General features: G+C 56.9%; 1 protein-coding gene across 4 annotated transcripts in view; it reads left to right on the forward strand.

Moving 5' to 3' along the window:
- The window catches only part of KLHL26 (kelch like family member 26), a 28280-nt gene that overhangs the window by 12417 nt on the left and 4542 nt on the right, over positions 1 to 11321 (forward strand). For all 4 annotated transcript variants that reach the window (XM_047850577.1, XM_047850578.1, XM_047850579.1 and 1 more), the window contains one exon: positions 10682 to 10864. In XM_047850577.1, the coding sequence (XP_047706533.1) occupies positions 10682 to 10864 (183 nt within the window). The remainder of the gene's footprint in view (positions 1 to 10681; positions 10865 to 11321) is intronic.

An 11321-nucleotide genomic window follows, 5' to 3' on the forward strand; every position in this document is an offset into this window, starting at 1 on the left:
GGGTAATATGTGGGGGGGGGGGGGGGGATGGGCTCGGACTGGGATCAGCCTTGTGTCAGTGGGTGGGAACGAAATAGGCATAGCCTCAACCTGAGACTTGTCCACGAGTCTGCCCCTGCTGCCCCTCACCTGGAGGCCCTGGCTGGGCTTTGAGGCGAAAGGGAGGCTGTGGAGAACCCCGGCTGGGTAATGTGCCAGAGTGCATGGAAGAGTTGGTGGACTTGGAAGGGTGGCATAAGGAGGAGGGTTGGGGGGAGGCAGGAGGAGTCAGCCCTTCAACATGGTGGACAGTATGAGCGGAGTGTGGAGGCCAGACATTCCAGAAAACGTCCTGTTGAGGGCTTCCTGATTGAGCCCAATCAAAGGACAACATAGTCCCAGAACTAGGACCAGGAGGTTGAATGAATGGGATGAAGAGGGCAGACGTATGCAGTAGCTATCTGCAGCAAGCAAAGATATGAGTCGGGCTCCAGCCAATGCTGCCACCTGGCAGCCATCCACCTGCCACCTCACCAATTCATCTACCTGCCTATCCACCCACTTACCCGTCCGTCCGTCCGTCCGTCCATCCGTCCATCCATCCATCCATCCACGCATCCACCCACTCAGCCATCCAGCCATCTAACCAATGAGCATGACTGAGCTCTGAGCACGTGCTGGGCACGGTGCCAGGTACTGGAACACAGCAGGAGACAGAACCCATCCTGCCCTGCCCTGGTGAGGCTCCTGTTTCGGCCTCAGGGAGATAGGCTGGGAACAGATGGGTGGTGTGCCCGATGGAGCAATAGTCAGGGGGCAAATAGAGCTGGGTTGGGGGTCAGAGAAGCCTCGGGGCCTGGATGGGGCTCTCCCACTCTCCCAGTGACCTGGCAGGATGGGATTACATCCCTTGTAGTGGCTGGAGGATTAGTGGGATAGTCTACACCCTGGCCCTGGCCAACACTGAGGAGCCACATCTGGATCTTCCCGCTATCCAGCTCTATGTTCACGCATGGTTCAGTGTCCTTAGGGAGTGGTTTCAGCTCTCCCAGCCTTGGTCTCCCCATCTGTATCATGGAGCTGATATGGGGCAACCCACCTGGGGCTATGGAGTGGCTGACACCAGGCCTCTTGTGTGCTCTGTGGCCTTGGTTGGGTGCCTGAACCTCTCTGTGCTTCGGTGTCCCCATCTGTAAGATAATAGTGGTATCCTCCTTTCCAAACTGCCTACCGAGAGGTGAGCTGGGAGCCAGGTTTGTACCTACTCCAGCCCAGTATGGAGTGGGTGCTCACTCACCAGGACAGGGAGGGGCGGAGGTACTGTGAAGGCAGAGAGCTTGCTGCTGGTGAGGGAAGTAGGGTCTGGGCGTCCCCTTTTCTTTTTTCTAGGCTTGAGAAGGGCCAGAATTGGGCAGGTATGGGATCAGAGGGGTGCCGCCCACAGGGTCCTCTGGCCGATCAGCAGTGGCCAGGTCCCCATGTGTTCTGGGCTCACTCAGAGACTGGGATACGGCCCAGGGTCCAGGCAGGAGGTCACAGCCCAGCTTGAGGGGCACTGGGCTGACAGCGGCCCATGAAGAATGAGGCTGTGGAGGGCCATGGGGGGCTTAGGCAGGAGAAAGATGGGGATTGATGTTGTTGCCTTACCCCGGTGGGAGGGTGGGCAGTGTCTGCAGAGTTCTTCTCATCAAGGACCCAGTAAATATTTGGGGAGGCAGGGGTTCATGTGGTTTGTCCCTGTCATAGAAGGGCAGGATGGCCAAGCTGTCAGGGCCCGCCTTGAGTAGAACCGGCACTTGAGCGTGGCCACCCCATGCCGGGCTCTGTGCACTTGGAATCGCGGGGGGCTTCCATGTGGGCTTGCGGGGCTCTGATTGGCAGGCTTGTGCTGTGTGGGGGCAGAACCTAACCTCTACGCCAAGTTTACTGAGGAGTTTACTTCTCTCCCCCTGCCGGGCCCTTGGGAGGTTCAGGATGGTTCTTTCAAGGTGGATGTGGGAACCTCTGCCCGCTTGCCTCGATGACCTCCTCCCCACCTCAGCCTCCCTGGCTGTCACGTGGGGGCTCTCAGGAGTTGGCCAGCCCCAGGGGCCTGCAGGCTGCATGGTCACTTCCTGCTGGGAGCTCCCTGACAACCCCTCTGTTCTGTCACCCTGTTACTGCCTGACGAACCCCGACGGACGGGAGGTAAGGATATGCACATAGGGAGATGGCTGTGATGGTGATGCCATGAAGAAGGTGAAGTAGGCTGGTGTGGCCTGGGGCTCCTCTGCAGGGCTCAGGGAGGGCATCTCTACAGGCAACATGCTTCCAGGATGGGCTCACAGTGGGCCTTAGTCATGCCCACGCCTCTGGTTCTTGGAGGCAGGTTGGGTAGGCGGCAGTGGGTGAGACCCCATTGGCCTGGTGCACCTGCCCTCCCGGGATACACAGATTTACTCACAGGGTGCACAGATAGTAGGCCTTGGCTCTGGGCATCGTGTTTTATATAATTGAAGCAGACATGGGAGAAAAACCAGCATGATGACTAGGAGTGAGAAATAAACAACCACTGGTGGCATGGAGAGGGCTCAGGCTTGGTGGGGGCACGTGGGGTCCGGGGGCCCTGGCTGGATTTCTTCTCTGCCTCTCCAGGTCTCTGTCTCCTTCCCTGGCTGGCTGTCCTCCTCTGTCTGGGTCTCTGTTCCCTCTCCCTCTGAGTCTTTGTCCCTTCTGGGTCTCTGTTAGTGGTTTGGTGACCTGGCCTGCTGGGACGCTGCAGTGAAGGACCTGCATCTACCCCTGGGCTCCACGCTTGTCCACCCAGAAGCTCTGGTCTTTTGTCTGCTCCCCTGGGAGCCCAGGGGTCAAGCCTCATGAGACAATTGCGGGCAGCTCCTTTGGAGCTTATCAGGAAGGGTAGCCCCAGGAATGGGCCTGTTGCCGCCTGAGGGGTGAGGAGGGCGGGCTGGCCTCTGGCGAGCAGTCCCAGGAGAAAGCTCACTGACGTGAGCATGGAGGCTGCTGGCCAGCCTCAGCATTTGAGGGCCCGTGCAAGGTGCCAAAACACGGTGACTCTATCCTTTGGGCTGGGAGCACAGTACCCGGAGCTGTGAAATATTGTGGGAACCATGGCAACAGTAGCTGGGGGCGTCTGCCTTTGTGGGGCATGTGGGCCTCTGGCTTAGATGCACTTTTTACCCACGGAGCTGCATGTCCAGGAGCCGGTGCTGTGGCCTTGGCAGTCGGCAGGCTGCGGTATAGCAAGAAGCTGGAGTCGCCTGCGACTACATTTGCGCACAGGGCTGTGCTGGGCCTCAGTTTCCCTGTCTTGAAGGGAGATTCATGAGGTTGCGTGTGAAGAACCGGGCCCGGCATGTGCTCAGTCAGTGGGCCTGCCTTGTAAAGAGTCAGAGGTGGACGGGAGAGAGAAGGCAGAGAAGTTTCCGGTATGGCTGGAGGACAGGGGGTAGGGGAGGGTGCTGTGTGAAATAGGGCAGAGAGGTGGACCAGCTGGCCGCCAGAGCTTCCCCAACACTACCCCCCCCCCCCCGCCCCGCCCTGGGTTCTGTCTCCCTCTCTGGGTCTCTATTCCACCCCACCCCCCACAAGTCTCCTTCTCCCCTTCATTCTGGGTCTTTGTCCCCCTCTCTGAGTCTCTGTCCCCCTCTCTCCTGTGAAATGCAGCATCTTCCCTGCCGACGCACCCGGGACCCTCGGGCGGAGTGGCCTGCAGCTCCCTGGTACGTCGTCGGCCGGGGTGTGAGCCAACCAGCTGTGCTGTGCTGCTGCGCTCTATCGAGCCACATGGACAATAAAACCGAAATTGGCTTTGAAAGTGGAAGTGCTCTCCGTTTTGAGGGGAAGTGAGGGAATTTGCATGTCAGAACAGTATGTTAAAGGGGCAATACCGTCAGACTCTGTTCTGGCCCGAGCTTTGGGCTCCATGTGGGGGTGGGAAAGGATTTTACAAAACCCCAAAGAAATGTTTCCATGAAATTCTTTCTTGTTCTTGCCTTGCCTTTCCTTTTTTTTTTTTTTTTTTTTGACATTCCAATGAAAAGAACTGTTCCGGGGCTTCAGATCTCTCCTGTAGGGTCGGGAAACCAACTATGGGGACCAGGGCCAGCAGCCAGATGAGGGCAGGAGTTGGGGAGCACCCACCCCACCAGGTGTCACTTCCAGGGCAGCCCCCACGTCCACTGTGGGGCCCTGTCAGTGGGGCGTGGGGACGGCAGTTGGTGTGGTCCTGCACCTCTTGTGGCCTTCCCCGCTTGGCCATCTTGTCTTGGGTTGGGTCCCCCTAAAACAGACTCTCAAACAAGGATTCCAGCCCATGATGTATTCTGGGGGTGACCCCACGAAGGACTGCTCTGTGGGGGGAAGGAGACCACACGGGGGTGTGTCAGCAAGGAGCTGGAGACGAGGTGGGCAAAGGGCTTGGCTGGCCGTGGACCCCCAGGAGATTGTGGAGATGTTGCCACAGATAGTCCACCTGGGGTCGTCACCCTGCCCGGTCCCACTTTACATTAGCCCTGGGGTAGGGGAGACTCCAAGGGAGGCAGTGGCTGTGTCCCCATGTCCGGTACAGGCCTAGGCCTGGCCAGAGGTGCCCAGTGACAGTGCTGGGGGATGCAGTGTGGGAGTATGGGGTCAGGACAGCCCTGAGCTCAGGCCAGGCCTGAGGGGGGCATGTGTAGCCCCTCAGAGGCCAGATCCAGGCCAAGGGTGCAGCTGGGGCGGCAGTAAGCGGCCTCCAGAGACATCCTGACCCGGCTGCTGACGCATTGGCTCCGATGACTCAGTGCGGGTGACCGTGGCTCGGGTGGCCGTCTGGAGACTCGGACAGGCTCAGGGCCGCCGCCGCCGCCTTCCTGGGGGCCCGTGGCCCCGCCGCGCCGGCCGCCCCCTGTCTGGGCTGGCCTGAGTAATGGGTCCTACCCTTAGTCATCGGTCCCAGGCCTCAGCCCTCCCTCCTCCTCCTGCCCACCTCCGCCCAGCCGAGCCTGTCTGTCCTGGGGACTCCAGCTCTTGCTGGCTTTCTCCCTCCTTCCCCGAACTCCCCAGAGGCTGTGAGGTGTGTGTGGTGGGTGCTGATGGGGGCTTCAGGGACAGCTGTGCCATCTACAAGATGAGAGGGGGAAAACAGCCTTGGAGGGCACTGTGAGCCTTGCCAGGGGCATCAGGAGAAGGGCCTGGAGGAGGACGAGGTGTGTGCAGAAAGGGGCCGTTCCCCCCCCCCCCCCCCATTCAGCACAGCTCAGGTCTCATACCCTGTAAGCAGCTGTGCGGTGGGCTTGGTCGGGGGCTCTGGGCTAACTCCTGTGTAGGAGCATTTTAATGCTTGAGGTGCACGCGGACTCTGTGCTCAGCTGAGGGCAGCCCTTGGTCAGAAGGTCCGATAATTCTTCACACCCCTTTGGAAGGTGTTTAGCTGGTTTATCATCTGTGGCCCCCAGAGACGGTATTTGGTGAATATCCTCCTGCGTCCCTCATCTTGCACATGTAAGTATATCTCAGATAAATCCCAGAAGTAGAGTTGCTGGGTCAAGGACGTGAGCCTTTAGAATTTTGCTAGGTCTGTTGAACTGCCTTCCTGGGTGTCGTTTCACTTCACATTCCCACTGGGAACTGATGTGAGTCTTTGCGACCAGACACAATGCTTCTGCTCACGTGAAGGGTGAAGCCGGTCCCTTGCTGTGTGCACGTATTTTATCGTGAGCCCTTCTGACTCTTAGGTCTCTCCAGCCAGCTGTGCTTCCTTTCCTATGAACCATCCTTTGTGCATCTTTCTGTGAGGTTGCTGACTTTGTATTGATTTTTTGGTGCTCTTTATATACGAAGAACCATAGTAGATATGTACGGCCAGGAACCGACCAGTTCCAGGATGAACTTGCCCCTGGTGTGAAATCTTTCTTCTGCTGGAAGCATGCATTGGCACGACAATTCTTAGGGCTTAGAGGAAGCACACAAAGTCCTGTTGCCCTACCGCACAATCTCCCAGCAGCTTCTAAGAAAAAAATGAAGCGTAACGGCAAAGGCTGGGGTAGGGGCACACATGTACAAAGTCTGTGAGGCAAGGTGTCCACAGAGTGGCACTGCCATCCCCGGGGCTGCCCCTAGCTGCTGAGTGTGAGTCTGTGTCTCGACATAGTCCCTGTTCACACGCGTGGTGAGGTTGGAGACGCGCCTCTTCTCCACTCCCTGGCCCTGGGAGGGAGGCTCTGAGGGGTCACACCAGCTATCCCTGACCCCTGGGCCACTCTGCTCCACAGAGAGGTAGAGTGCTTGGCCCCAGGCCAGAGGGCCCTGTATTGTGGGGAAAGGCGGTTCCCTGTGCTGTCTGGGCCCCAGGGGCCCCAGGGGCCCCAGGGAGAGGGTTGGCTTCTCAGGACAGGCCTTTTGTGGAAGCTGGGACTTTGGGGCCAATCCCCAGGATGCGGCCAAGCCCTCTGCTCCAAGGGAGAGGCTGGGTGTCCCTGTCTTAACTGTGGATGTGGTGGGGCTAGGGGCACCCTATCCTCTGCACATCTCTGCTGCAGGCTCCTGTCCCCTCCCCAGCTGTGAGCTGCAGTGCGAAGCTGATTCTGGACGGTTCGACCACTTTGGGTCTCCATTCCCCAGACTGTGCACCCAGCGAGGGCAAGCCCTCTCCATCTTGTTCATTCTGTATGGTCCCTGCCACCAGAAAGGGACAAGGGGCTGACAGGCCAGTGAGGTGAGAGGAGGGTCAGGGGAAGGGTGCACGGATCTGAGCACCTCAAGGGTCCTTAGAGGCTCATGCGCCATGTGGCCTTGGAGGATGTCAGTGAGAAGGCACAGTGAGACCCCATCGGGCAGCCCTGGCCAGAGGATGGCCACACTTTGAAGCCGGTGGATCTGTGAGCCAGTGACATTCTCTTTGTGATCCTCAGAACTTGGGGCCACTGTAGGGTCTCGGGAAACTGGAAGAACAGAGACTTGAAGTCCCAGCGGTGGCCTGGTCAGGCACGACGGGCTAGATGTAGCAATGTGGGAGGGGCACAGGGCATGTGACATGGGCATCCCTTCGACCTGGCAGAGAGAGGTGGCCAGACCAAGCTAGAGACTTGGGGTCTTTCTGGGCCCCTTTCCTTCCCTCCCTCCGTGGCTTTCAGCGGGGCTGCGTGTCAAACCTCGCAGGCAAACCCAGGGTCTGGCCACGGGCACCACCGGCATCCCAGCATTACCAGCCCAGATGACCGTGGTGCTGGGTTCTGAAACATGCGTTCCCTCCTCCCGGGATGGGAAAGCCTTCTGCCAAGTGCAGACCATGTCCCCCAGACGTGTCCTGTATCCCCTCCACTTCCCCATGTCCTCCCTGCCGTGTCCCATGTCCCCTATGCTGTGTCTTATGTCCCTTTCTCCCACACACCGGGTCCCAAAGGTCTGGGACCTTGCAGGCCTATTGCCAGCACCCCAGGGCCCTGCAGCCCCTTGGTTGGTTTGCCTCCCTTTCCTGAGGCTCTCTTGGAAGGGCCACTGAGGCTGTAGCCTGTGCCAGGGCAGAGGCCTCCAGTTGGTAGCAGTTGCATTGATCGAGTGCTGACAGTATGCCCCGTGCTGGGCATCAGCTCTTTTATCCGTGGTATTGTTTGGGGAGCTGCTGGACAGTGGGGGCTGAGGAGCCTTCTTTCTCCTGCTTTCTTGGAAAGACCAGTGCCCACATTCCTGGCCCTCATTTGTGGGCAGGCGTTAGTCCCAGGAATGGGAAAGCAAGTTCCAGAGAGCTGGGGGCCTTGGGGAGAGAGCAGAATACTTGGCCTTGCCTTGGGGTGGGTGGGGTGAAGCATGGGTTGGGAGAGTCCTGGCAGGGGTTCTTGACCCTACAGGGGCCTGACCCTAGAGGTGATGGCATTATTCCCTCCTGTTAATGTTTGGGAGGTGAAATGATGTAGTAGGGCCGCCTAAGCCATTCATTCTTTAATGCATTCAACAAGTTTTCTAAGATGAGACGGCAGAGGGGACAGTGATGCTGGAAGGGAGGGGATGTGGGGGTGAATGAAGCAATGATCCTCGTATACTGTGGGGGTGCTGGTGGTTACGGCAGGGTTTTATGCAGGACCTGAGAAGGCCCAGATGTCCTTTTGTTTATTTTTATTTATTTATTTAAATTTTATGAGAAATTCACATAACCTAAAATCTACCATTTTAATTAAAAAAAATTTTTTAACGTTTATTTATTTTTGAGACAGAGAGAGACAGAGCATGAACGGGGGAGGGGCAGAGAGAGAGGGAGACACAGAATCGGAAGCAGGCTCCAGGCTCTGAGCCATGAGCCCAGAGCCCGACGCGGGGCTCGAACTCATGGACCGCGAGATCGTGACCTGAGCTGAAGTCGGCCGCTAAACTGACTGAGCCACCCAGGCGCCCCATTAATTTTTTTTTTTTTTTAATTATCTTGGGGGCAGGGAGGGAGAGGGAGAGGCAGAGAGAGAGGGAGACAGAGAATCCCAAGCAGTCTCTACAATGTCAGTGCAGAGCCCAGTGCAGGGCTTGAACCCATGAACCATGAGATCATGACCCAAGCCAAAACCAAGAGTCGGATGCTTGACAGACTGAGCCACCCAGGTGCCCCAAATCCACCATTTTATTTTATTTATTTATTAAAAAAAATTTTTTTAACCGTTTATTTACTTTTGAGAGAGAGACAGAGACAGAGACAGAGCACAAGCAGGGGAGGGGCAGAGACACAGAATCTGAAGCAGGCTCCAGGCTCCGAGCTGTCAGTACAGAGCCTGACATGGGGCTCGAACCCACAAACTGCGAGATCATGACCTGAGCCGAAGTCGGACGCTCAACCAACTGACCACCCAGGCGCCCCCCAAATCCACCATTTTAAAATGCACAATTCAGTGGCATTTAGTGCACTCACAGTGTTGTGCAAACATCACCTCTAACTTGTTCCAGAACAGTTCCATCACCTCAAAATGAGACCTGTGCCTGTCAGCAGTCATCCCCCGTACGCCTGACGCCCAGCCCCTGGCAACAACTAATCTGCTTTCTGTGTCTATGGATTCGCTTGTTCTGGACTTTTTATACAAAAGGAATCATACAATTTATGACTTTGTGTGACTGGCTTCTTTCACTCAGTGTCATGTTTTTGAGGTTCGTCCACGTTGTAGCGTGATTCAGCTTCATTCCTTTTTGTGACTGAGTAATATTCCATTGTGTGGATGGCCACATTTTGTTTCTCCATTTGCCCTTTGGTGGACCTTTGGGTTGTTTCCACCTCTTTCTTTTTTAAAGCTTTATTGTTCGTTCTAAGATGACCTTTGCCTCCTGAGTCCTTATTTTGAGGTGCAGGAACCTCTGTTTCACTTGTCCCCATCCCCCCCATCGAACTACCCCCACAGGTAAACCCGTCCTTGTAGGGCAGATATTCTTGGTTTTATGACTTACCCACAATTTGCTGTGCTTCATTGACCCTGACAGACAGGGAGATCCCACCTACTCTGTCATGTCCTGGGCCTGGGCTCAAATCTTTCTGTGTTGTCTTACAGCTCTGGGACTATGGACAAGCCACTCATTGTGTCCCTGTCCCTGGAAAGTAGGACCAATGGGCCTTTCGCCTAGACTGGGCAGTCACCATAGCCTAGAAGCAAATTCTTCAGCAAATGACTTTGTGGTCATGTGGTTGCCCTCCCCTGGGGTGCTGGGCACAAGGAGCTCATTGGGCAGGTGTCAGAGTAGCTGGGCCTCCAAGAAGGTTGGCCTTTCCTGGCCTGCGACACCCCAACCCTGGGGACCAGAGCTGCCCTGGAAGCTGTCAGTCATAGAGCTCCTCCTCCACGCCTGTGCTGGGGCCCTGTGCCGGCACCGTAATCCCACCCCCAGCCCCTGCAGGGGAGAGAAGAGAGGTTTGCCCTCGGTGGGGGGGGAGGGCAGCTTGCTAGGGTATGGGGGACAGTGATGTGACATGAAGAGTCCTGCACTGCAGAACGCGCACTCAGGAGACACATTGAGAATGAAAAATAATGAAATAAAGTTTAAGAGGAGGGGTGGAAGGAACTCAGATGTCCACAGATGGGTGAAGGGATCAAGAAATTGTGGTCCGGCCACACGACGGAACATTACTCAGCCCTGAACAGGAGCAAAGCATCGATTCATGCTGCAACGTGGATGACCCTCGAAAACATGCTGAGTGAAAGAAGCCAGACACAAAAGACCACACGGCATGTGATTCCATTTGCACGAAGTGTCCAGCGGAGCCACATCCAGAGGCAGAAAGCAGATTGGCCGTTGCCAGGGGCTGGGGGAGGGGGCGGGGGAGGGGGAGTGACTGCTGATGGGGACGGGGTCTCATTTCGGGGGATGAAAATGTTCGGGAACTAGATAGAGGCGACGGTAGTAAATGTCAGTGAATTGTTCACTTTGAAATGGTGCATTTTATGCTATGTGACTCTTATCTCAATGAAAAAACAAAAGGGACATTGGAGCCTCCTCAGTTCGAGCAGAAACCCTGCCCCTTTCACAGGTGGCAAATGGAGGCTGGAGAAGCGGTGTCCTTTGCCAAGGCCAGTTGGTGGCCAGGTGGCAGACGCGGCCGGGACCCAGGTTTTGTTTCTGCCTCTCCGGGGCTGGTCCTGGCGAGCTGGCGCCTCAGGCATCTTTAGAGCCCAGGCGAGCCAGCCCAGTGTCCCCGGGCAGAGACCAGACAGACCTGTGGCCGCTGAGCTGAGCCCCCACCTCTGCTCTCCTGCAGCATGGCTGACAAAAATGGAGCTCTCAAGTGCACCTTCTCGGCGCCCGGCCATAGCACCAGCCTGCTGCAGGGCCTCGCTGCCCTCCGTGCCCAGGGCCAGCTCCTGGACGTCGTGCTCACCATCAACAGAGAGACCTTCCACGCGCACAAGGTGGTCCTGGCCGCCTGCAGCGACTACTTCAGGTGAGCACAGGTCTCGGGGGACAGGCTGGAGAGCGCCCACCCTACTGAGAGGGAGTGTGATCTCAGTGCCAGCCAGCCAGCCAGCACGTCGCTGAGGGAAAATGGCTGGCGTTGGCCACACATTTGGTAAACCTGTAGCTTTGTTTAGGTTTGTAACTTTCTCAAACTTTTGGGGCCCATGGTGCAGGCAAGCAGAACAGGCCTGGGGGATGGAGGTGGCCCGTGGGCACTGGATTAACCATTTCTGCCCTGGGGGAGTGGCAGGGCTTGGCCAAGTTTTCACTCTGTCTTTGTTTGACACTGGCGTGTCCCAGGCACTATGCTTGGCCTTGGCGTTCCAGCAGGGATAAGACAGACATAAGTCTCCGTCCTCGTGGTTCCTCTACTCAGGCTGAGGGATAGGAGGGATGCCTAGATGGGGGTCCCCGCCTGTACCTGGGACTGTGTTGCAGTCCCC

This window comes from Prionailurus viverrinus, chromosome A2 (assembly GCF_022837055.1).
Source record: "Prionailurus viverrinus isolate Anna chromosome A2, UM_Priviv_1.0, whole genome shotgun sequence".
NCBI lineage: Eukaryota > Metazoa > Chordata > Mammalia > Carnivora > Felidae > Prionailurus > Prionailurus viverrinus.